Source organism: Naegleria gruberi, assembly GCF_000004985.1.
Source record: "Naegleria gruberi genomic scaffold NAEGRscaffold_6, whole genome shotgun sequence".
In the NCBI taxonomy this organism is placed as follows: domain Eukaryota; phylum Heterolobosea; class Eutetramitea; order Acrasida; family Naegleriidae; genus Naegleria; species Naegleria gruberi.
The window spans coordinates 234,020-259,653 of record NW_003163321.1 but is presented as its reverse complement, the minus strand read 5'-3'; the positions used below and the strand labels follow the sequence as shown (position 1 = coordinate 259,653).

The 25,634-nt window shown below is 34.1% G+C and overlaps 11 protein-coding genes and 2 non-coding genes across 13 annotated transcripts; 5 read left to right on the top strand and 8 right to left on the bottom strand.

The window, feature by feature from the left end:
- Positions 1–108: 108 nt before the first annotated feature.
- NAEGRDRAFT_63258 (uncharacterized protein) lies at positions 109–3,084 on the top strand (the record flags this gene model as incomplete). The annotated part of the gene is made up of 1 exon (XM_002681425.1): positions 109–3,084. One exon carries the CDS (start codon positions 109–111, stop codon positions 3,082–3,084), a length of 2,976 nt encoding a protein of 991 aa, XP_002681471.1.
- A 574-nt stretch (positions 3,085–3,658) lies between these two features.
- Positions 3,659–10,513, bottom strand: NAEGRDRAFT_56982 (dedicator of cytokinesis 7; the record flags this gene model as incomplete). The annotated part of the gene is made up of 1 exon (XM_002681284.1): positions 3,659–10,513. One exon carries the CDS (start codon positions 10,511–10,513, stop codon positions 3,659–3,661), a length of 6,855 nt encoding a protein of 2,284 aa, XP_002681330.1.
- Positions 10,514–10,666: 153 nt separating this feature from the next.
- Positions 10,667–11,593, bottom strand: NAEGRDRAFT_63256 (uncharacterized protein; the record flags this gene model as incomplete). The annotated part of the gene is made up of 1 exon (XM_002681283.1): positions 10,667–11,593. The coding sequence occupies one exon, from the start codon at positions 11,591–11,593 to the stop codon at positions 10,667–10,669; it is 927 nt and encodes a 308-aa protein (XP_002681329.1).
- A 341-nt stretch (positions 11,594–11,934) lies between these two features.
- NAEGRDRAFT_82967 (60S ribosomal protein L23) lies at positions 11,935–12,395 on the top strand (the record flags this gene model as incomplete). Its single annotated transcript, XM_002681424.1, has 1 exon — positions 11,935–12,395. The coding sequence occupies one exon, from the start codon at positions 11,935–11,937 to the stop codon at positions 12,355–12,357; it is 423 nt and encodes a 140-aa protein (XP_002681470.1). The 3' UTR covers positions 12,358–12,395.
- A 98-nt stretch (positions 12,396–12,493) lies between these two features.
- On the top strand, positions 12,494–13,723 carry NAEGRDRAFT_63254 (uncharacterized protein; the record flags this gene model as incomplete). Its single annotated transcript, XM_002681423.1, has 4 exons — positions 12,494–12,960; positions 13,000–13,206; positions 13,261–13,445; positions 13,491–13,723. 4 exons carry the CDS (start codon positions 12,494–12,496, stop codon positions 13,721–13,723), a joined length of 1,092 nt encoding a protein of 363 aa, XP_002681469.1.
- A 129-nt stretch (positions 13,724–13,852) lies between these two features.
- NAEGRDRAFT_t96 lies at positions 13,853–13,935 on the top strand. The gene has a single exon. It is a non-coding gene; the product is annotated as a tRNA-Leu (tRNA).
- Positions 13,936–14,081: 146 nt separating this feature from the next.
- Positions 14,082–14,519, bottom strand: NAEGRDRAFT_63253 (uncharacterized protein; the record flags this gene model as incomplete). The annotated part of the gene is made up of 1 exon (XM_002681282.1): positions 14,082–14,519. One exon carries the CDS (start codon positions 14,517–14,519, stop codon positions 14,082–14,084), a length of 438 nt encoding a protein of 145 aa, XP_002681328.1.
- Positions 14,520–15,103: 584 nt separating this feature from the next.
- NAEGRDRAFT_63252 (phosphoinositide-3-kinase gamma) lies at positions 15,104–18,391 on the bottom strand (the record flags this gene model as incomplete). The annotated part of the gene is made up of 1 exon (XM_002681281.1): positions 15,104–18,391. One exon carries the CDS (start codon positions 18,389–18,391, stop codon positions 15,104–15,106), a length of 3,288 nt encoding a protein of 1,095 aa, XP_002681327.1.
- Positions 18,392–18,450: 59 nt separating this feature from the next.
- Positions 18,451–18,539, bottom strand: NAEGRDRAFT_t80. Its single transcript has one exon. It is a non-coding gene; the product is annotated as a tRNA-Cys (tRNA).
- Positions 18,540–18,611: 72 nt separating this feature from the next.
- On the bottom strand, positions 18,612–19,121 carry NAEGRDRAFT_63251 (NADH:ubiquinone oxidoreductase; the record flags this gene model as incomplete). Its single annotated transcript, XM_002681280.1, has 1 exon — positions 18,612–19,121. One exon carries the CDS (start codon positions 19,119–19,121, stop codon positions 18,612–18,614), a length of 510 nt encoding a protein of 169 aa, XP_002681326.1.
- Positions 19,122–19,303: 182 nt separating this feature from the next.
- Positions 19,304–21,133, bottom strand: NAEGRDRAFT_63250 (uncharacterized protein; the record flags this gene model as incomplete). Its single annotated transcript, XM_002681279.1, has 1 exon — positions 19,304–21,133. The coding sequence occupies one exon, from the start codon at positions 21,131–21,133 to the stop codon at positions 19,304–19,306; it is 1,830 nt and encodes a 609-aa protein (XP_002681325.1).
- A 136-nt stretch (positions 21,134–21,269) lies between these two features.
- Positions 21,270–22,412, bottom strand: NAEGRDRAFT_30796 (uncharacterized protein; the record flags this gene model as incomplete). The annotated part of the gene is made up of 1 exon (XM_002681278.1): positions 21,270–22,412. The coding sequence occupies one exon, from the start codon at positions 22,410–22,412 to the stop codon at positions 21,270–21,272; it is 1,143 nt and encodes a 380-aa protein (XP_002681324.1).
- Positions 22,413–22,781: 369 nt separating this feature from the next.
- Positions 22,782–25,490, top strand: NAEGRDRAFT_56981 (uncharacterized protein; the record flags this gene model as incomplete). Its single annotated transcript, XM_002681422.1, has 2 exons — positions 22,782–23,875; positions 24,392–25,490. The coding sequence occupies 2 exons, from the start codon at positions 22,782–22,784 to the stop codon at positions 25,488–25,490; spliced, it is 2,193 nt and encodes a 730-aa protein (XP_002681468.1).
- Positions 25,491–25,634: the final 144 nt, after the last annotated feature.

Here is a 25,634-nt window from a genome sequence, read left to right as displayed (position 1 = left end):
TGATAGATTTAGGGATCCTGTGTGAAGTAACAATTTGCAACCAAAGTCCTCTTGCAAAGACCGACCACGTGGCCAATTTTCCTCTTTGATTTTTCCATAAAGAAAGAAATGAGTCAACACCACCATCATCATTCAAAAGCTAGCAGTAATCATCATCATAATCAACAATCGAGTGCATCTAAATCCTCTACGGCATCTACATCATCGGATCAGCAACATCATTCACATGGTACTACTAGTACGCAACTAAAATTTGTATTCACCTACCAAAATCAACAAATTGTTATTTATGATAAACAAATTAGGAGTTTGATATTTTGGATTGTGTTGATTGGTATACATTTGATTGTACTATCTGTTGTTTATATCAGACAGCAGGTTCCTAATTTTTCAATAGATAATAATTTACCACTATCGGAATTTTCATCAAGGAGATGTATTGATGAAGCTAAACAATTCTATGCTACTCCTCGTGATGGTGAGTGTTTTGGAAGAATTGTTGGAAGTGATGAATATAGGAAGAGCTTACAATTTCTGGGAAAGAAATTATCAACATTGAAAGCAAAGAATGATAAATCAAATCCAGGAATTGAAATGAGTATTGATTTTCACTATGTTAAAGATGGACAAGCAATCTTCTCGAGGAAACATTTGGATTCAAGTAAGAAAATTATCTTGTCCTATTCTAATGTGACTAATATTTTGGTTAGATTACATTCAAAGAAACATGTACACTTTTTGAATGAATCAATACTTGTGAGTTCTCACTTTGATAGTGTTCCATCAACTCAATCAGTTTCTGGAACAATTCCTACATTTATTGCTTTAGAAATGATTAGCAATTTGATTCATGATCCTGTCTCTATTCACCACCCTGTTATTTTCATGTTTAACAGTGCAAAGGAAATTGGCATGATTGGATCTAAAATATTTGCAACACGTCATCCTTGGGCTTCATCAGTTCGGTCTGTCATCAATATGGAATCAATTGGCTCAGGTGCAAGTAGGGATCTAACCTTCCAATCATCCAATACTTGGATTATGAAACAGTTTGCCAGTGTTTGTAAATATCCTAAAGCAACCTCAGTGGCTCAAGATTTTTTCAGTTTGGGATTGATTCCTTCACAGAGCGATTTCAATGTCTATCAATCCTATCTCAATTTAACAATTGGTGGAATTGATTCTGTCTTTTATAGAAATGGCTATGTACATCATACCAACAGAGATACCTTTGATAAGCTTAATAGTAACACCCTTCAACATATGGGTGAAAATTTGACTCCTTTCATCAAGAAACTAGCAAGTTTTAATTCATATTTCCCAAATGTGAATAATACTTCTCCAGAAGATCCTGTTTACGAGGAAATTACCGCCCCAGCAGTATACTTTGATGTATTATCCCTTTATATTTATTGCTACTCATCAATATCTGCAAGTCCAGTACATTATGTAATCATTTTGATAGCTTTCACTTTCATGGTTAGAAAAATCTATGTCAAAGAAGCTGAAAAGCTTGAAAATAAGAAAAAGAGAAGAAGGAAGCAATCTCTCTCCAATGAAAAGGTAGAGAATGTTGAGGAAGAACCTCACGTTGAGGAAAATGAAAGGTATTTGTACTCTCTTTCCAAAGCTTTTGGAATTGTTTTGCTTTCCCTTATTTCAAGTTTGGTCTTTCCTTCACTGGTTGCTCTTACTTTGACCTATCTTTTCAAAAATCCAATGTCTTGGTATGCTACTGGCCCTGTATTCACTCTATTCCTTTTTGCTTTACCATCAATTTTAGGAATGGCCTTCGTCTTGTCAGTATTTAGTAGATATACCAGTTCCTTCTATATTTATGTAGCTGTTTGGCTATTCTGGGTTCTTGTCACTTTGGTTTTCAATTATTTTAATATTGTTTCCACCTTTTTACCAGTTGTAGTTGTTTTGGCACTTGTTATTGCCTCTTCACATACTATTCAGAAATATACCAAATGGTGGATCCACATAACTATAATGATGGCCGGATATTTGATATTTGTATTGGAACATATTCTTATTGCTGTAAATATTTTCGTGCCAATCATGTCTAGAAGTGGTTTTGTGAATGAGATTTGGAAATGTGATGTTACAATTGCTTGTTTGATTGGATTTATTGCATTCCTTGGAACTAACCTTTTATATCCTTATATTGTGTCAGAAAATCAAAGAAAAGCTCAAATAGCAGACTCTACCAAACTTCCACTTTTCATATTCTTGGGAGCTAGTTTATTGTTGATGTTTGTGGCTGGTATTTTCTTGTCAGCTTACTCTGAATCTGCTCCAAAGAGAGTACTCATACAGAAGGTTGTAGTACTTCCAGAAGATCATTTTGAGGAATCATTTTCTTTTGGAGTGAGGAAGGGAAGTTCTAACCTTCAACTTTCAGACATAGAGGAAACAACTGAATCGGACCATTCTACTCAATTTTCAGACACTCAAAGGACCTACATATCATTCCTGCATACTGATAGTGTTCCTGTAACCTATGTAATGAATGACCTCTTCAAAAATGATAATGTTACCATTACCAACTCGGAAAAGAATGAAATATATTTGATACCAGCTCTAGCTATTCAACAAGTAACTTCACTCGACTATAACAGCTTCAGTTGTGTCACTTTGAATGAGGAAAACTCAGAAAACAACTACTTTAGAAATAATCCAGTCAAAATGTTAACCTTTGGAAGTAGGAATAATATTACCATAATATTAGAATCTGACATTCTCGTACTCTCCCAAGAAATACGAATCTACCTCAAACCAGAACACATCCTCGATTCTAGTATTGAAAATATGCAACAAGGAGACTATCTGACCTTCTTCCACCTGTATGCAAGCAGTAGAGGAGATTTCTCCAAGATTTTGAAATTCTTCATTCATCTCAATGATAATGCTCCAAGACAATTCACCATTCAAGTCATTTCTCACTACACTCACAGTGAAAACACCAAAAAGCTCTTCAAATCAGAGTTTGGATCTTACATTTCAAATCTGCCAAAATTCATCTCACCAATTTACACACTCGTTACCGACACAAAGAAAACCATCAAGATTCGTTCTTAATACAGATTTTGATTGAAAAGATAAAAATAAAAAAAATGTTGAAACAAGTCATTAAAACAACCTGCAACAAGGTTTCAAACACTGTTGTGATAAAGAGACAAATGTTGTCCACCATGATAGGAATTAGGAATATTCATTCCGTGCATCATCAACATAATTGTTCATGTTGTAACGGAAAATCAAATATGATGAAAATGCAACAGGAAGTTTCTAGGAAATTTTCACATAGTCTTGTAAATAGAGAAGTTTATGAAATGAATAACAATCCAAATAGTACAAACGAGGAATACGAAGTGAGTGAAGAAAAGAGACAAAAGTCCGAAAAGATGGGAATGTTCTATACATGCAAACCTTGTAAACAAAGACATTATATTGAATTTTCTAAGCATTCCTATCATAAAGGTGTTGTAATTACTAGATGCAAAAATTGTCAACAACTTCATTTAATAGCAGATAATCTTGGGTGGATAGGCGATAAGAAGAATTTGGATGAAATTTATGGAAAGGTAGTGAAACAATCTGATTTGATGAACAAGGAAAAAAAGGAATAAAATAATACTAATTTAATATACAATTAATTCTTACGAATTTCTCTAATTTCTTCTGGGATATCAATGCATTTTTCAAATACTGAGATAAGTGTAACATATCCTTCCTCGAATTTGTTGTGCAATGGTCTTTGGGCATCACTGCAATATTCATTACTGATAAGAATAGCTCTGTAACAGCTTCTTAAAAATTCAACACAAGCTTTCTTCAAGTTCTTGACAAATTGTGGTTCATATTTGGAAACTTCATCAGGATGGAGGAATGAATTAACAATGTGTGGAATACCTTCATTCACAGATGGAATGACAACACCTGTCAAGACGAGGTGAAGTTGACTGACATCAATAGGAGCAGATTGTTTCTTCTTTTCTACATTCACTAGATCATCACTTGGTGAAGTTGGAGTAACATTGTTGTCACCAACTGGCAAAATAGTGACTGGTGTAGCTTCAGTTTGGTCAGTAGCAAACTCTTCGTCAACATCAAAGTCATCATCTAAAATTCTACCAAATCTGAAAACTTGCTTGTTCTTTCCTTCATCTTTTTCAGATGCATTAACTTGATCAGCTCCTGAACAAGCAGTAGCAAGTCTTTGAATTGACATTTCAACAATTTCAGTAGAATTTTCAATTGGTGTCAATTCTGTATGGTCCTTTGAAAGTACTTCACTTCTGTTAAGTACAGATGGGAAGGTAATCTTAGTTTTGATGATAGTCTTTCTCTTGCATTGTTCTGTAATGCTTCCGTGAGATTTCTTACCTGCCATAGTGAATGGTGTTTCGAAAATGAACTTGGAAATGTTAACATTTTCATTAAAGTATCTATCACTGTTGGAAATTTCATAGGCAACTGCGTCTGTTGGATCATAGTATGGTTTCACTGAAGTAATTTGAACATAGGCTTCATCCTCTTGCTTCATGGCGTCAGTAATAATTTGACTATCACCAATAATCTTGAGTTCTTTGCCAAATCTGAAGTGATCCTTAAGATAGGTCATAAGACTGTTAAGACGAGTTGTCTTTGGCATTTTGTAAACGAATTCCTTTTCCCGAACATTTTCAGGGAATAATTGTCCAACAAAATAAATACGATAGTAGGCACCAAAGAGACGAGCTGATCTGGTCTTTGGTTCAGCAATCTTGGCATATAAATTACTGAGTTCGTTGTGAACACTCTTCATTCTTTCAAAGTTACCTTCAATTTCAAACAAGCCCAAAAGTAATTTGTGCAATTCAATCATGTATTCATAGTAGCCATCTTCCTTACAGAAATGAATAGCGCTATAAATCAATTGAACCATACCATCTCTATTGAAGTAGTGTGATTCAAACTCAGGTCCAACAGGTCCTTCAGTATTTTCAGAAGGTTTTCTTTGGAACAAGGCTCTAAGTTCTGAGAAGTTTTCACTTCTTAAATATGGTGAAATATTGAGTAAGTATTGAGAAAGTTCGTTAACCTTCTTTTGCTCACTACCATATTGACCACCCCATACAGCCTTATCACGTCTCAATTTCAAATATTCAAATACTACGCCAGCAATATAGACATAGCACTCAGCTGCTTCGATATATCTCTCGTGCTTGATATGTTCTTGTGCAAGATTGTGATACCATGTCACGGAGAGTTCAGGAGCATGTTTGTAACCTCCAGCAATTCGGTGATATAAATCACACATAGTTTCTTGATCAGCCTTTCTCTTCTTAAGCTCTTCGATTTGAACAGTATCAAGAAGTGTCTTTCTCAATCTCTCAACAAGTTGTTTGACTTGTTGGCTGAAAGGCATCTTGTAGGCACTGTCATCTTCCTCAGCACTTGGTTTCTTAATTTCGAATACCTTTGGTTGATTTGATTTAACATCTTGAGGAGGGAGTTGAGGTACAGACTTATCAGCAGCAGCATAATCTGAAATAATTTGGAAACTTTCTCTCAAAAGTTGGATATTTACACCATTTTCAAACTCAGAAGCCAAATAGGACAAGGCAACAGTTGTTTGAATCTTTGTTCTAGTAAAGTTATAGAGTTCATCGCTGAGATAATTTTGTTTGATCATCCAATAAAGCAATGCAGTTGCTTCAGCTCTGACTCTATCTACGACAGATTGACTTTGTCTGAGAACAAGTTTTGACAATACTTCAATATATTCAGCATTCTTACTGGTGAAGATTGTTGATCTGAACTTTTTAACAAAAACTCTTAAAAGGTGATAGAGAGCAATCAATGAGCAGTCTGCTTGGTTGGTCTTGAAGAAGGACATCAAAATATGGAAAACGTGATGGAATATTTCAAGTTCGTTTCTCTTTCTGTTGATTTCCAAGTTAAGAATCAAATCCATGATAGAACTGAATTGGAATTTCTTGCAAATGTCGAGCATTAAAGAGAGAATACAACTTGAAATTTCAACATTCAATCTAGATTCCCATAAAACCAAATCATCAATGATCTTCTTCTCGCTTTCCTTGAATGGAATGTTACTTCTTGTTGTTCCAGTTGAATTAGTTGAAGAAACGGTAGATCTTGAAGAAATGCTACCACCTCCAGATTTGTTAATTTGGGCTGCAAGAGATGACTCAGTAATGCTTCCTGTTTGTCCACCTCTGACAGATCTGTTTTGTGTTGTAAAGTTCATTCTGTCCTTAAAGTTACGACGGCCAGTGTTTGGATTTGGTCTGTTTGGAATTCTTCTATCGAGTGAAGTATAAAGGTTTTCTAATCTGGATTTAGCTTCATTAAGAGACTTTCCAGTATTTGTATGAGCACCAATACCAAGTTTGTGATTTTCTTCAATCTTCTTTCTACCACTATATTGGAAAACTTGTACAGACATGTAAATAATTTGGAGTAAAATCTTCTTTCTGTTGAAACTTTCTGTTTCAAACCACTTCAAGAAGAGTTCTCTGTCCATATTAAACAAAATGAAAATAACAGTAATCAAAGCTTGTTGTTTTTCGAGCTTTGATCTTTCTTTCTCGTCCTTGAATTGTGTCAAAGTGTCATTGTATTGCTTTTTGGAAATTTGTACACTATCTTCAAGGTCTTTCAATTGTTGTGGTTGTGGTTGATCTTGTTGTTCTTGTTGTTGCTTGCTTAACTCGTTCAACTTTTGTTGGAAATCATTCTTGGCCTTATTCACAATGTTTCTAATTTCAGTTAACTTAGATTCACTGGCCTTCTTAAATTTGTGGAAAATATCAATAAATAAGAGCACGTATGCGAAGTACATGTTTGAAATAGCTACTTGTACATCTTTGTTTTGGTATCTCTTGTCGTATTCATGTTTAGTAATGATGTTTCTCATAAGAGAAATAGATCTACTTCTGACAACTCTTTCCTTGTTGGCAAGATCATCAACACACCATTTCATCAAAAGACCGCACAAGTAATGGTTTGTGCACAGTTTTTGCTCATCAGTAATAACTTCACAATCCTCATTTGGATTATGGCTACTGCCAGGTTTGTAAAAGTATGGAAGAGAAATGTTAACATAGAATTCGTAATCAACAATAATTTCCAAGAAAGTATTTCTAAATTCTTGAATAACTTCATAATTGGCATTTCCTTCTGTTCCAGCTCTATCAGTAATGATGTTCATGTAGCCTTCAATATGGCCCAAAACAATGCCTCTGTCCATAATGTTGAACAAATCTCTCAAGAAGAGGGCAAAGTTAGAATTGAGAATCTTAGCAACGTTGAATCCAGCACCAGCTCTATAGGCTGTTTCTACACCCATAATTCGTACCAATCTCAAAAGTAAGTTTTGGAACTCTACAAGTCTTCCATTTCCTCCACTAAACATCTTACTTCTATCAGAGGTATTCAGGAGCTTCTTTTCTTTCAAATAAAGAGTCAATGACTTGATAATTAGATCAAAAAGTACCCAACTGTACATGAGAGACATTTTGCTTTCGTTGTCGTCATTGTTCTCCAAAGCAGCCATTCTCAGTTTACTTTGTTCAGATTTCTTTGATCTTCTAATTTGGGTATCTTCCAACATATTAATCCATTGGTTGATAAGCTCAATAAATACGAATGAGTCACAGTGATGGAAGTTAACAAAAATTTTGTCAACATAATCCTTAATCAACCTATTTCTCTCAGATGATGAATCAGATGAGACTCTCTCTTCATCTTGATTCCTAGAACTGCTAGTTTCCAAATAATATCTGTTTACACGATCTATTATTACAAGTAATAATTGGAATGCTTGGAATTGAGCATTCTTCATTGTGTGGTTATAACACATGCCAGTACAAATAGTTCTTAAAAGTTGATTGAAAATAGATGGAAGGAAGTTAACCAAATCTCTAACTTGAACATGAGACATTTCAGAAAGATATTTGATTACCATCATTTCAGGATTCATACTTGATAACAAGGCTCCACTATTACTACTTCTTAAGAGAGGACTATTAGTACCAATGGCTGGCATTTCACCATCAAATAAATCATCAGATGCAATATTCTTCATAATGGAAGGTGAGCTAACAAGACCAGAACTGCTGCCTACCAAGTCTGATGGTTCACTAGTTGAGTGACGTTGTACAATCATGACAGAATCTCTAACTTCATTGTCACTAATAACCAGAGGAAGAGAAGCAAAGAAGTGAGCAAGAGACTTATCTGTAGTGTAAATTGTACTGAAAGGTTGGAATGAGACTGTAAAGAGTGGCTTACCGTTCTCCATTAATTTGCTTGTACCCTTAACTCTTTCGCTTGTATAACCTTTCTTTTCACTAAATTCTTGGTAGATTGGTAATTGTTCAACTCCACTTAGCAACTTTCCTAAATTGAAGGACATGGAAGAGGTATCATCTTCAATAGTCTTTCTTCTTTGTTTGTTTGGTGTAGTAAAGTCCAAAAGTGGGACAAAACTATAACCAAGAACGTTTCCAATATTGGCTTTATATGGAAGCTCATCTTTTCCAGAAGCGCTTTCCTTATTCTTACATGGAACGTGTACAAATGTAAATAACAAGTGGTGCTTGTCAGTTATGTGTGTTGGCAACTGAATTTTAAATTCATCATTGAATTCTGGATGCTTAGCATGGTATGTTATAGTTGAATAGTCATGTGTTGTCTTACTATCCTTATCCTTATTGAATCTGTTGAAGATAAGTGGTAGACCTGGTGCATCTAGATTATCGTCATTATTCTTCAATTCTATTTTGACACTGACACTCTTTGATTTTGTCCCAATAAGACCTCTTGAACCTATCTGTACTGTTTGAGGATAGACGTACAGTGTATTATCATATTCATGGAAATAATTTAACTTGGAAGAAGAAATTTCTCTGATAAGGTGACACTTCAACTTTTCTTCAGCCAAATCATACTTGGTTCCATCAATATCCACAGTACAGTCAACTTGATCAATTTCGTTCTTAAGTTCATTATAGTCATCAGAATTCAATTCAATGACTCTCAGTTTCATATTAGCTGGGAAGGTCTTCAACTTTCCCTTTGTTCCAGATGCTCCAAGTGAAGAATCTGATGGAGTTGTGGCAGAACCAGAATAAATATTGAAAAATTGATCATCTCCCATATTACCTTTTGTTCTGAGGAAGTGACTAATTTCGGAATTGAGACAAAGATCTTCATTTTCATTGAACATTTGTTGGAAGGAATATGCCATAGGTTGTAAGAATGGTCTCATCTTGAAAACATTATCATGAACATTCTTGAAAAATTTAGACTTGGCATCTTTACATTTTTCTGGTCTAACATATGGTTCTGCTGCATCATCTTCATCTCCTTGAATAATTTTGTAAATTCTAACATACAAAGAAATGTCAGGAGATCTTTCACTGACCTGGAAGATAGCTCTATTCTTTGATAAATTTACATTAAGATCCGATGATGTCAATAACTTTCTTAGGGATTCATCTGATAATTGATGGTTTACATCACAGTGGAATTCTTCACTTATTCTCTTTCTTGTATTAAAATCCACAAGACAATATGTAATGAAGAATGGTTCAATTTTTTCAGAGTCATATTTTTCAGTAAAAAGTTTTGGCATGAAATCCAACAATTCAATCATGATTGGTGAGTGTTTGAGAGGAACCTTCCTATCCCTCATTCTCTTACAGATCTGAGCTTCTGCACCTCCATTCCAATCCCATTCAACTGATTGAGTACTCATATCATACATGAACATTGTTTTGTTTAACTTTTGATTGGCATTCTTAATGTAGGCAACATTACTGTGAATCTTTTGTGATGTTTTGTCAATATTATCTACAATATCTTCAACATTGTAAAGTAAATTTTCTGTTGGTGTCACAGATTCTGGTTGTGTTGTCTCAGTTTCTTTCATTAATTTTGTAAAATTATTTTCAGAAGTTGAAGGTGATGTTGAAGTTTCCTCTGCTGATGAAGCAGAAACATCAATACTTGATGATGACACAGTATGAGTTGGCTTTTTTTTATCCACTTCATATTCGAGTTCTTTGCTTCTTACTTTGAGCTTTTCCAATGAAGCCTTTTCAAATTTGCCATGATTTGCATAATCAATGGAGATGTGTGGTGATTCGAAATATCTAAATTGTTCCTTGATATGATGAGGTACATTACTTATACTTCCAACAGTATTAGCTCTTGATCCATTCGAAGGTTTTGATGTTTCTATAATCTTTACCAAATCATCAGGAAAGAGAACACTATCCTTTACGGAAGGAAATTGTTGATCAATTTTTACTTGATATTCAGCATATTGTTGTTCAAATTGAAATTGTGGATGATGACTTGAGTAGGATGTTGATGATACGAACGAAGAGGTTCTTGGCACATCAGACAATTGATGAGAATGCGATGAAGCACCAACTTCAGTCAGTGACGAGTCAGACAAGGCTAATGATGATTGTTGTTCGTCCAAGCCAGGCATTTTTATTGTCTTTGAAGTTTTTGATGGCGGGGTTAAATTTGACGACATTCAATGGATGGGTGATTTCTTTTGGCCTTTGTGTAGTCGATGGTGTGAACAGAAAACAGAAATAAGAAATGGAATTGGATATTTACAATATAATTTTAATATTATCTATTTCACTTGAATGTAATCAAGAGAACCATCGAATGAGCTGGTGGTCTTAACTTGTTTTCCATTCTTTGTGTATTTGAGTTCTTCGTTTTTGAAAGGAATTCTTCCATGATGCATTGCTCGAGCTGTCAATGATGATTCATCTTCCTTTCCATCTAAGGTCATTGAGAAATAGGTGAAACATGAGGTTGGTTTTGATTTCAAATCTCTAAGAATTGATTGTACGGTACATAGATATTGATTATCGAAAAGAGTCTTTTCAATTTTCATTTCAAAATGATCATAGATTGAAGTTTCAGTAATGGATGAAGTACTTGTCTCATGGTGATAGGATGGGAATGGAGAATCCTTACCACAAAGTTGTGGATCTGTCACAATAAGTTCATATTTACATTGTTGAGGTTCTCTAATGCTCACAATTTCAGTACTCATACCACACATGTAAATTACATCGGTGGATCTTCTAACTTTTTTACCACCTGAAAGGGCACATTCCTCACCATTATCAAAGATTCCTTTATCTTGATTGTATTTGGAAAAGGTTCCGAGTTGATAAACTTCAGCACCATGATTTTGTTTGATCTTTCCTTCCAAACAATAAGAATAGGTCCAATAACCTTCCACCTTGTTAAGACATGTTGCTTTGGATAATCTCTTGATAGCCTCCGAATAAGAAACTATAGTTGTTTTTTCCTCCTTCTTTGGTTCTTCCTTCTTCTTTAATTCCGAACAAGCAATTGTTGAGAATTTAAAAGAGCAAGCTACATTGTCCAATTTAACTGTTGATTGATAATTTTCCAATCCAGCCTTGATGGTAAATGTTTTTTGATGTTGCAAAGAGGCTTCAACAATTCTCGTACTGATTATCAAAAGACAGAACACGAGAGTAGCCAACAAGAGAGAAGATTTGTTGTTCTTGAATGGCATTTTTCTTATTGTTGTGTGGTGATGATGAAGTACTTGCAGAGTAATCTTCTCCGTGTTATCTGCGTGTTGTTGACTACAAGAAGAACAACGTTATATAATGATACTCAGATAAAACATCTTTGCAAATGTGTTGAATTTCAATATCAAGTTGTTGGTTGCAAAAGTTTGAGCAGCAAAATATTTATTTTTGCTTGGTAAAAATTTGGTTGTAAACTTCTGACTCTTCTAGTAAACCACGAAAAATTTAAAGTTTTGTTGAAAAAAAATATCAAAATGTAAGTTTGCATTCATCCTCATTTTATTCTTACGCAAGTCTTCCACTCTTCATCATTGAATAATAGATGGCATCAAAGAGAGCTACCGGTGGTCTTGGTAACAAGTTCAGAATTTCTACTGCTTTGCCAACTGCTGCTGTCATGAACTGCGCTGACAACAGTGGTGCTAAGAACCTTTACGTTATTGCTGTCAATCAAACTCAAGGTAGATTGAACAGATTGCCAGCTGCTGGTGTCGGTGACATGGTCATGGCTACCGTTAAGAAGGGTAAGCCAGAACTCAGAAAGAAGGTCATGCCTGCTGTCGTTATTAGACAAAGAAAGCCATGGAGAAGACGTGATGGTACTTTCATCTACTTCGAAGATAATGCTGGTGTCATTGTCAACAACAAGGGTGAAATGAAGGGTTCTGCTGTTGCCGGTCCAGTTGCTAAGGAATGTGCTGATATGTGGCCACGTATTGCTTCATCTGCTTCATGCGTTGTCTAAATTACCAATAAATAATTTAAAACAAAAAATTCTATAAATCAAAATGTAATTACTTGATAATACTTGTATTTAATAATCATCAATACATTATATTTGATAATAATATCACCTCCAATACGATATCAAAGATAAAAAAATGAATACCAACAATTGTTTCCTGTCAGGAGATATTATTTCATCGAGTACATATAACAATTCGTCACTGTTAAACAAATTAACTCTTTCCAGAACTTTGTTCATTAAACAAGTAGCTGTTGGATCATCAAAGGTTTTTTTATTCACTTCGGAAAACAAATTGATCATGTTGCAAGATGTAGAGAATACTGATCTTGTTAAAAATCTACCTCTTGATGATCGAAATGTTCTAAAAATTGCTGCTGGTCATTCGTTCATAATCATGACTGACAAGTCAATATTCAGAGAATACAAAAAACTTGAGTTAGAAATTAATCCTAAACATGTAAAAAAATTAATTTCCAAGTTTGATGGTACTGCTCTTATCACACATAATTCTGAATTGTATATTTGTGAAAATTATGGAAAAGCTTTCAAAAAAGTATCAACAGCAAAGGATTCAAAATTTTCTCATGCCAGTTTTGGAAGGTAATTATTTATTTTCAGTTTCTATAACCATAGAAATAGTTCTCATTCCTTAATATTATCGGAAAGTGGAAATTTATATACAACAGGATCAAATACTTACGGTCAATTAGGCATAGCACCGATGATTACGCCAACTGAATTTATCATGATAGATAAGACCATTGTCAAGAGTCCTATAAAGTTTGCAGAGTGTGGTTATTTTCACACCATTGCCGTTACTGTAGAAAATGAAATATTTGGAGTAGGGTAAGTTTTCAATGATCCTAAAATATATTTGACACTCATCTTAATTCCATCTAGATGGAATGCAGTTGGAGAGCTAGGTGATGGTTCAGTTGGAGATAAGACTGAATGGGTGAAGGCAACATTTTCAGTGCCGAATAATGTTCAAATTAATTATTTAACAGTTGGATATCAGCAATCATTTGTAGTTTTATCTGATGGGACTATTTTCTGTTGTGGATTTAATAATTATGGTGGATTAGGTAAGTAATTTACATGGGAATTGAAAGTATATTAGTTGTTTAAAGGACTTGGGGATACTCAAAGCAGATCCACTTATGAAAAATTCAAAACAGAGCATGTACTAGATAATGGAGTGATCAAAGTGAACAAACCTATTGCTGGAGGACATTTTACATTTTACTGTTTGGATCCAGAATTTAATGAAAGCAAGGGAGAAAAACAGTTCAAAGCCAAAATCTTTTCTCAATACCAATCAAGGAATAATTCTGATATAATAATTGAATGTAATGACGAGTAAACAATGTGTTTATTTTCAAAAGATGGCTGAATAATCAATTACTTTTGAATAATCAATTACTTTGCAATTAGAGTAAGTCATTCATCCTCCCTTAGTCACCAGATAAGAAATTTTTCAAAATGATCACCAGCCCGCGTAGCAGAGTGGTCAAATGCGTAAGACTTAAGATCTTATCCCGAATGGGTTCGTGGGTTCGAACCCCACCGCTGGCATTTCCTTTTATTTTGTATTCGATTATTGAAATTATTAAGACTACGTTTTTCACAAATTGTTCCTCACACAAGTTTATTGATAAATATCGTATCTGACAAAATTGTTGTTTCAAACTTTACAATATTCTTTTTCTATATAAAGAAATCTATTTACGTTTGTAGAGATCAACTTTCTTGTTTCTCTTTCCACTTTTCTTGTTCTTTCTCATCTTTCTATTCTTTCTATTGTTCTTCTTCTTTTTGTAGGTGTCGATTTTTCTCTTATTATTTCTTCTCTTCTTTTTTCCATAAATGTCAATCTTCTTTCTGATAATTTTCTTCTTTCCATTATTACCCAACACATGAGCAACTGCTCCCTTTCTATTATGCTTGTAGGAATCCAAATACTTGTGAACCTTTCTATTGTTTCTTCTCTTGTGGTTCTTTTTCAATACCTTTCTGAGTTTTCTTTGATTTTTCTTGTGGTGCTTTTTAATGTACAAGGACATTGTTTGTTGTTCTGCATTGACATTGTCAGCAGTCAATGTGAGAGCCAAAATTGCCAAAGTTAATGCAATCAAGAGATTTGAAATAAATCTTTTCATTTTGCTTTGTTTATGAAATTTATTATTCAGAAATTGAATGCAATTTAAAGGAATCTCAAATTCCATTCATTTGGATATTTCATAAAAGAGGAATGAAAGTGGATGAAACACATTCCAATTTAAGAGTTCAATTACAAGGTACTATCAAAATGGGCTTGTTTTTAATGGAGTTTCAGAACAAACACAACGAACTGTAATCATCCAAAATCTTCATTTCCGAAACTTGATTTGTTCTTCAAGTTCGTCTACGTCCTATGGAAGATCAATATTTGTAATGTTTCTGAAATCGCTTTTAATTATTGAGTGTTTATGCCAATACTACACTTCTGTGGCTCAAAATGTACAAAAGACTACAGCACCACAGGTTCCCAAGTTGTCTCCAACCTCAGTACTGATGTGGCTCTACGATGCTTAACTTCTCAAATCGGACGGGATGAGGTGCATTCATCGTGATATGGCCGTAGCCATCCAAGATATCAAAATTAAGTTAATGAGCTATCTATGAATATTTATAAATTGTAATTGCCTTGTGTAATTTATCCAATATTATTCCATCAAAATGTGAGTGATATGTTTATGTTTACTCAATCATGTCTTAGCATGTGAATAAAATCGGTGTTAAGTAGATTTGTTCCTTCCTTAATAAACTTATCAACTGCATGCTGACACTTTTTAAAAGTATCGTTATCATCTAACATTTCCTTGAATTGGTTGACTATTATTTGATACGTAATGTCATTTCTCAAATCTAACCGAACCATTTCGCACATTAGTGCATAAAGTAATCGAGAATTTTGAGAAAGCAGGAATAAATTTTTTACAGCATGGTCTCTGAATTCATCGGATTTCAAAAGTTTGAGTAATCCCATACCACCAAAGAATCCTTTTCTTCTTGAAAGGAAACCAAACTTGGGAGGTGCTAGGATAGAATTCTTATCATATAAGCTGAGAAATCCTTCTTCATTGATTCCAATATTGTCATTGTGCAAATCTCTAATCTTTAAAGTCATTGCAAAAATAGCGTGAAACGCATATGATCGTAAAAGATTTCTTTCAAAATTTGGAAATTGATTGTTTCCAATTTCTATCCAGGAGCTTGGATCAGAAATTCTTGACAAATTACTGCCCTGAATTTCATAAAGGGATTGGGAGGCCTTTTCATAAATGCAAATATCATTATCAATAGGGATAACCGAACCTTGCACAAAAGTTCTCTCTTCATTTGGGTAGGTGCTATTCCACATATCTGAAAGAATTCTTAGTGTTGAGGACATGTAACTATCAACCTTATTTTCACGGCTGATCATTAGAAGTTGACCAGTTTTCCCATTCGATTCGTATGTGATTATCACTGCTCTATTTCTTGAGTCAGTAAGGCTTGTCTTTTCAGCAATGATACGTTGAACTGAGCTGTAAGGTGGGTAAGGGAGAATGAATGGTGTAGGGAATGCCAACTCGGATACTCTTTGGACCAATAATTCTGTATGTGTCGACAAGTTAATTCTTGGTGTTTCTTTGATATTCAAATCGATTTCTTCTATTTGATAAATATAGAGACACTGATTGTAAAATTCCAACAGTCTTTCATGGGTAATATTGTTCAAAAATTGTACTGCTAACCAAGCTAGTTTGCCTCTAATGCTGGAATTGTGCAGGTTGCCCTGAATGCACCAGAATAAATGTCTTCCTATATCCACATTATTTAATCCTCGATTCAAGAGAATTTGTGAGAGTGGATTGTCTAATTCCATTTCACAAGCCAATAATTCTATAATAATGTTCATAGAATTGAATAATTGGCTATCTGTCATTTGATTAATGGCCTTATATGCTAAATCTCTGATTTCAGTATCAATAAATGGTTCTCCTAATAATTCCAAATATTGGCATGGATTTGAGAAGGTATTGACAAGTTCTCTGATTTGGTTTCTCATATATTCGAGGGCATGCTGATTCATAAAGGGAAAGCTTTCCATCAAAACTCTCAAACCTAGATGAGTTTTTGGGATAATTTTTCTTAAACTCCAAATCATGTTTTTTTCTTCATCAGTCAGCACTTTCTTTGTTAATAATTCTTCAAAATTGCTTGGTAGTTCTTTACTGTTTGAGAGTTCATGTAATTCAGCTAAATCTCCCTCAAAAGGACCAACACAATCATCATACTTATCAAAGGTTGTCATCATCTTAAATTCCTTTGGTGTAAAACTGCTATGCATAGCATTTTGAATGATGCCATTAATATGTTTTCCATTCCTATTGAATATTGGCGTTATAGAATGTGCTACTTGTTTCTTTCCCATTGATGAGAGTTTCAAGACGAAAATTTTGATTTTCAAGACACTCTCTAATGGTAATTCTACCAAACGTTTGGCAAAGTTGAAGTAATGATTGCAATTGATCGACATGGAATAATCACATGAGAATGTTTCAGAACATTTTTCAATAATAGTAGTGCCATAACATATTTCGGCTTCAATCACTATCATAATACGCCCAGAAGGATGGAATCCTAAATGGCTAGGTAATAAATTATCAATATAATTCAGTAGAACTCTAAAATGATCATTCACATTTCTAATAGTATCAGGAAGTTCATGATTAATACCAATTGAATTTTCTATTGATGGCCTGTCTAGCATAAATTGTAGGAGAGTGTCAACACTGGCCTCATTCTCTTTTAGAATGTTGATTTTTCTTGAGAATCTCCATTTTGGAATATCTTTGCTGAAAATTCTACACTTTTGAAGTTTCTTTGCAAATGGGGAAAGTAAAAAGTCATCTATACCTTCGAAAGCATGATCTTCTGATTTAATATTCAATGAAGTCAAATTTTTTAAATGACTGTTCATAAAGTGACCCAAGTATAAACTTCCCTTCGACCTTTTAAGTGACAGCTTTCTTAAATTTGTAAGTTTTGAAGTACAAGTTATAGATCTGATACCATTTTCAGTTATCTTATTAAAAGAGAGATCTAGTGATGTTAATTTTTCAAGGTTTGAATTTGAAATTAGAAAATCAACACCAACATCAGAAATATTATTAGCAACCAAATGGAGTGTTTTAACTCTCTCAGTTACTTTCAAATTACATAATGTTGTAATAATATCATCTCCTTGTATTGCAATATACAATAATTTTAAAGATTCTACGTGATCTAGATTCTTAGCAATAGTTTCAACAGTCTCAATGGTGAGAGAGACATGTTGAATTAACAACTTTTTCAAATTTTTGAAAATAGAAACATTATTCCCAATAGCGCATTGCAATGAAAGAGTTTCCAAATTAGAAAGTTTAGATAGAGAGTCCCAAGCACCAATTTTACCTCTAGTTATTGTAATATGTTTTAAATGGGGTAAACTTTCAACAATTTGATTTGAAATGCTACTGGTAGTTAAAGCTTCCAACTGATGAATCTTTTTTGGTTTATCTACTTTTTCACATTCAAGAATTTTCAAATTTTTAAATACATCAATATCTAAACTTCCTTGATTTCCTCTAATATTGATTACCCTAAGAGAATTAACAATTCCACTGCCCTCCAAACAGTGCAATCCATTCAAAGTCAATAAATTATTCTCTAAATTTAAAATTTGTAAATTATCAAACATTGATCCGATGATTTGCATATCATCATCTTCAAGATCACAATTCTTGGCACTGATTTCTACCACTTTTTTCAATATTCTTCGATCCAACAACTTGGCAAAGGCTAAAATTTCCTTCCGAGTTTTAAATTTAATTCTGAGCTGCAACAATACACAAGCCTCATAGAAATTTTTACAGATCAGCCTTCCGGTCATTAGAGAAAACAAGGAAGGTTCAAATTGGAGGATGGAAAAACATTCTTCTCTACTCAACTCTCTACTTCTCATTTTTTTTGTTTTTGAAAGAGAGTTGATGAAGTATCAAATTGTTGTAAGAGATAAAAGGTAGGGTGGTACGTGGATCGAACACGTGACCATCGGATGTCTGCTGCAAATATCTTTGCAATCCGGTGCTCTACCGCTGAGCTAACCACCCTGTTGTTTTATCAAAAATTAGCCCTCTAAAACCTATTAAACAACTAATATTTGTTTTATTTTACTGTAATGTTTAAATGTTGGCTTCGAATACTTGTCTTTTCTCTAGTTTTGCCTTTCCAAATTCAATGACATATCCAACAGATTTAACCTGATTCAATAATAACAAGATGAAGGACATTGCAATGGAGCTGTCATAACCTAAATAAATAAAACAATAAACGAATCCAATAAAATTAAATAGGCTGTAAATGAACATGCCAAGTGGATCCCTTGTTGCCATCGAATAAAAACCACATCCAAGACCAGCAATCGACAACAAGACAAGCCATGCAGGAGGAGGATGGGAGTAAAATATCGAAAACATTAACACTACAAAAATTAAGAACATTTGCAATGAAAACATGTTTGCCAAATTGGACAAATTAGCTGGTCTGTTGTATTGGTTTTTCTGAACAGCATCAATAAATTGTTCAATGTTTTTGGCAAACATATCATAGAGTGGAGTTTCCGAGGTATGTTTGGTCATTTCTGCAGAAATAGGTGACGATTCAAATGTTTGATGAGCTTCGGAATTGTTCATTTGTTGTGTGGTTGAGATATTAAATAGTTTAAATGATCTGTATGCAGTATGTTAGTTAACACGTGTTTGTGGCGTTTTTTTTGTAATGTTTATTACGTTTCCTGCCACCAATTCCTAGAGAAAGTCTTCACTCGTACCTACAAGGTTGAAATCGTTGTTGATTGAATGATCTTGCTTGGAGCTTACAAAGTTTTTAAGTAATCTCCAATCCTGTTCATTGTTTTGTGTAATGGAATAATACTGTCAAAGGTATTACAATAGCGCAGGATTTTCTCAATGTCCTTATTGAATTTAGTTGACTTGTCAGAGAGTGCTTTTTGAAGAAGGGAATCATTTTGGAGATACTCTTTAACAAGCTTCATTCTCTTCTCGAACAAATCGTATGAATCATATAAATTAGATTCAATTCTTAACTTATAGGAATAGGTTACATTATCTGAATTGCCCATAAAATGTGCTGTGCAATCCAATATTGAGCTGAGTATACTAGAGTCTTTACAAACCCTTCTAAGTTGATTCTTATAGGCTTTCTTATTTCCCATATTTTCCATGAAATGCTTGAATATAGCTGGATGTTCAATAGCCTGATTTAGAATTTTTGATTTTTCAATAATATTATCCATAGAGGAAAGATGTGAGCCCAAAAATTTCTTTGAAAATAATTCAAAATAGAAATATTCAATAGATGTGACAATTGGCTTCTCGTCTTTAAAGGTAAGGGCCTTTCTACAGGCATTGGATACCAGTGATTCCAAGATTAGAATAAATGATTCTTCACAATATCTGTCGAATAGGTTCCAACAAGCTCGTATCAGATTCATCAATTTTTGAGAATTTTCCTCAAGGTTTGATTGAAACAATTCATATCTTTTAAAGAAGATGGAAATAATATATTCCACTCCACCAATAATATTCTTTGGGGATTCTTTTTCTAGTTTAGAAATTACAAGTGCCAATTCATCGAATTCACACTTGACTACATATGATTCCAGTATACAATATTCGAAGCCATTTAAGGTCTTTGCCCCATTCTTATTTCCAAATAGTATCAAGTATGCATTATGAGATCCTGCATTACATGGGTTATTCAAAACCCATTTGTACATTAATTGCTTAAATAAATCGTCTAGTCCAACTAGCTTGATTGTTGCCATAATTATTCTCAAGTGTTCAATACTGCCTGCATAAAAAGGAACTACACCACAATCAGAAAATAGTAAAAGTAGAAATTCTTTCAAAGATTTGAGTTCACTAGATTTTTTCTTAATTTTCCTAATCTCATTTGAATAAATTGATTGTGAAACAAAGAAGGAGGACACTTGGTGTATGATGGCAAAGAAAAATTTTGGATTTTTTGTGCAAGAAGGACATCTTGCTAGCAGGCCTTTCAAATATTCAACTTTCTTAATTCCACTATCATCATCAGATTTCAAGATATCAAACATTATTTCATAGCTTTGGTAAACATAATAGGGATATTTGGTTTCCTCTCCTGAAAATTCAACTTTGAAAAATGTCTGTAAAAGTGTTCTTGATCCATTAAATCTGTTCAGTACTTCTCCAACTAACTTATGAACTGACTGATGATCTCCAGTTTTTGCACTGTTCAATAGATTCTTAATATCCATCGTGCAACTAAATTGCGATGATCTGCTTTCCGAATTATAAGCCAAATAATGCATTAACAAAATTTTCTTCCAAACACCAATGAAATTTCTGTTACAATGACATTCAATCAAATTTCTATAAAACAAATCCCTATGAATCAATAAATAATTTTGTAATCGTTCAAATTCATTGAATAAATTTAATCTATTCGAAGGAATAATATATCCATACTGTGACCTTTGTATTTTGCTACCAAACCACCTCAGTACTGCATCATCCTCTTCCGATGGAGGAATATCCTTCGCATCACAATAAAACTCGGAAGGGATCACATACTCGAATATTTTGTAGATAATTTCCTGAGGAAGATCAAGTAGGTTCACTGTACATTGATAGTATTGCATTTTTTTTGATATTGTAATAAGCAGTTCCAGAATTGAACCAAAAGCTCTTCAACTTTTGATTCATTAATTGTTGGAATCTATTTTAAAAGTGATACACACTATCAATAAATTTGTTGAGATGGTGAATGATCAGATGTTATAATAGTTGAAATTTTTGTAAAATCATATCAATGCCTTCCTCTAAGAATTGATCTCTTGTTATGCATTTTTCTTGGAAATTGGACATTGAACCAATTATGGAACCACCAATCCATGGAAGATTGCCTCTTTCTGGAGAGGCTCTTATCTTACTATCTGGTATTAATTCTATCATTTCTTCCCTAAGTCGGGTGTCAAATCCAGTTAATAAGGTAGATCCTCCACTGAGAATAATACTTCTATACAGCTTGCTTTCGACTGAATCACTATTCACTTTCTTGATAGATTGTAAAATACATTCATGAACTCCAATACCATTCTCTATTCCAATAATATTTGGATTAAATAATGCCTCAGTGTATTTACATGCCTCAGCAGTAAATGGAACTTCTACAGGTCCACTACTTGGTAAATCGTATGATTTTGTTTGAAGTTTAGCTTGAGAATTGAACTGTTCCATCTCCTTTTCATAATCAAGGGCAACGTACATGTAATCTTTTTTCATTTCACCAATTCCATATTCTCTAATCTCTCGTTGAGTAGCATAGACTTGTGAAATATTTGACATGTGTTCAGAAAGAGCGAGTCCAGATATTGAATTCATTCTCATCATTGATTCAGATACTGTCCTTCCCTCAACGACCGAAGAGACATGATTAGTCTCTTCTCCAATTTCCACAACCACTGCATTCAATTCTCCTTGGGCGAATGCAGACAAAGTCGATGTTGGAATAAAGCTCACCTCTCTCAAATTCAAATCCTCCATCAAGTAATTTATCATTTTCCTCCGATAGGATGGCATTTCCTCAACACTCACAGCAGGACATTCACTCATCAATAAACTCGACTCATCAGGTGAAACTCTCAATTCATTATAAAACAAATGTTTCATGATTGCATTTAAATATTTCTCCTCCGAAATCATTCCACTCTGAACAGGAAATATCAATCGAGTCAATCCTCTCCAATATCTATTCCAATTACCAACAGGTATCAAATCACCGATCATTATTTCTGAATTTGTGTCGTTTTTATTTTGAGCCAAACGATTCAGCACAATATTCGAGGGAGCATCTTCCGAGGCTAGTCCCACTTTGAAGGTATGACTTCCGAGATCAAGCACAACAGGGAACTGAGTCATAGGGTTATTTTTTTTAAATAAATAAATATTTAAAATTTGAATAATATTTAATTCTTTAATATATTAAACCATTTTACGAACCAATCTTAATGAATTTATAATTATAATTCAACTAAGCAGTACAAATTGAGTTGACAACTATTGTCCTCCAGAGATGCAATCATACCTAAATATACAAAACGCAACATAATATTCGTTAAATACATTACAAATAATTAATGATATCCATACTGGTGTCATACCGAATAGGCACTTCTTTTCCGTAGAGTGGAAAGTGCCCTAAACCTTTCGTCCCGTCATCCATCAAGTCACTTCTCAAACGACAACAAACGACAACACAACAAGAAGAACATATCACATAACGAAAAAATGAATAACATTGCAAGATTGACACTCCTTTGTGTATTTCTTGTATGTTTCGTCTATTGTTCTTCATCATCATTGGTAGAAGCAACAAGTTCATCATGTAGATCACCAGCAGATACTTCCTCATCATCAGCAAAGAGAGGTGCCACCGTTTTACATCAATCTGAAATGGAAGAAATAATCGAATCAGAATTATTATCTTTACATGCTGAAGGACTCAATGCTGAAGATATGGAATATTTGGCTCTCTTAACTCAAGAACAAATCAATACTTTAGGATTTGGTAGAAGATTGAGAAGAGCTTTCAGAAGAGTTGGTAGAATTGTGAGACGTATTGGAAGAGCTGTTGCTAGAATTGCTAAAGGACTTCTCAGAGGAGTTTTCAGACTTTTCAGAAGACGTTCCAGAGCTATTATTGAAAATTCAGTGGCCAATTTCAATGGATATACTGGACCACATAGAGATACTTTGGAATCTAGAAGACCATTCGTTGGAGGTGGAGCTCAGAGAACTGCTGTTGCTGCAGCTGTTGTTTTGAGAAGAAGAAGAGGATTTGGTAGAAGATTTTTGAGAGCTGTCAGACGTTTGGGAAATGCTGCCAAGAGAGCTCACTTTGGAGTTAGAGGAGCTGTTAGAGCTGTCAGAAGATTTGGTAGAGCTGCTCTCAGAAAGATCAATGAACAAAGTTTAAAGAGAAGAGGAAAGGTTGGAAGATTCTTCTCAGCCATCTCCAGAACAATTGCTAAACGTAGTATGAAAAAGAAGATGGAAGCTCTTGAAAATCAAGAACCTGCAGCAAATGGTAAACCAGTCAATTGTGTTGCTTGTAGAGTTGATTGTTTGAAGGAATACGGAACTGTTGATGGTGGATCCATGTTCTCATCATGTGGACAACGTTATTATTATTATGGATGTCAAGCTGTTTCTCCATGTTTCCAAACTAAAACTGCCTCTGATGATGAAATTGAAGGAATGGTTGGAATTTGTGCCTACAGAAATGGTTGTAAATTTAAGAGCAAGTGGAGATTGGTTGGTGAAAATCAAATTGTTACTGATAGATTGGTTGGTAGAATTCGTGCTTCAGGTCAAAATCCAGAGTAAATAATTTACCTTGTTATGCTCTATTCGAAATCTTTCTTTTAATCGAAACTTCAAGTGCTATCTCACAACATGTTGTTATTTAAACAGATCATTAATATTGTGAAACATTCCACATTAGCTGTCATTAATTTTTTTAAACTTGACTTTCGAATAATGGTTGTAACAAACTGACCTTGTAACAACCAATCAACAATGATTATAATATCGTTCATCGTTACATTCTACCCGATTCATAACCAAACAGTTACAAACATTCTCAAAATACAACTCTAAATACTAAGCACTTAATGTGCAACTAAACTTCACTCGTCAATTATAATTCACTCAATAATATTACGATGATTGTTGACTTGTTTCATTGCAGTAATGACCTGACCGAATAAACCGACAAGTTATCATCTAAAAAAAATGAAAACAAACTTTTCCAGAATTTCACTTCTCTTGGTTTCGATTCTTGTCGTGTTGTTCATCTTGAGCAATCAGTCAATCAAGGCAACAAGTTCTTCATGTAGATCACCATCTGATACTTCCTCATCATCTGGTAAACGTGGAGCTGCTGCAACACTCGAAACTGAACTAAACGAATTGATCGAAGCAGAGTTATTGAATGCACATGTTACTCTTGCTGAACAAGGACTCACCGAAGAAGATTTGGAATATTTTACACAATTAACAACTGAACATGTTCATAATACATTGCTATTCAGAAGATTATTCAGAAGAATTGGAAGAATCGTCAGAAGAATTGGACGTGCCATTGGAAGAGCTTTCAGAGCTATTGGTGGTATTTTCAGAAGAAGACGTGCCAGAGAAATTATTATGAATTCAGTGAAGGATTTCAATGGATTTACTGGACCTAATAGAGAAGCATTGGAATTGAGAAGACCATTCGTTGGAGGTGGAGCTCAGAGAACTGCTGCTGTTGTTGCTTCTGCTGCCACTACTTTGGGATTCTTTAGAAGAAGAAGAAGTCATAGAAGAAGAGCAGTATTAATGCCAATTGTCAATAATAATCGAATTGTCTCAACAAAACCATTCAGAGTTCCAGTTTCTCGACCAGTTTCTCAACCAGCATTTGTTGCTAGAGGAAGAATTGGTAGAATTGGAAGAATTGGAAGAAGAAGAGTTGCTGCACCAGTTAATGCTCCAGCTGCTGTTGGAAGAAGTAGAAGAGGAAGAAGAACAAGTATCTTTACCAAGATTGGTCAAGGAATTAAGGGAATTGCTGGAAGAGTAAAGAAGGCAGCTGATAAGGTTAAGGGATCTTTGAAATCCAAGATGGAAGCTTTGGAAAAGAGTAATGCCAATGATGGTAATCATCCAGTCAATTGTGTTGCTTGTAGAGTTGATTGTTTAAAGGAATATTCAACCATTGATGGATCCATGTTCTCATCATGTGGACAACGTTATTATTATTATGGATGTCAAGCTGTTAAACCATGTTTCCAAACATCAACTGCCTCAGATGATGAAATTGAAGGAATGATTGGAATTTGTGCTTATAGAAATGATTGCAAGTTTAAGGGAGAATGGAAAGAAGTTTCTGATAATCAACTTGTTGCTGATAAATTGGTTGGTAGAATTCGTGGTGCTGGACAGAATCCAGAGTAAATGCAATTTAACCAGTTTATGCATTTTTTTGTTTGATTTTCAAAGTTTCGAATACAATTTTTGTAAACAATTGTAACATTGTGTTGCATCTAATCCTATTCGAAACCAAATAAGCAAATTCTTTTATTAATCGATTCGAATTTA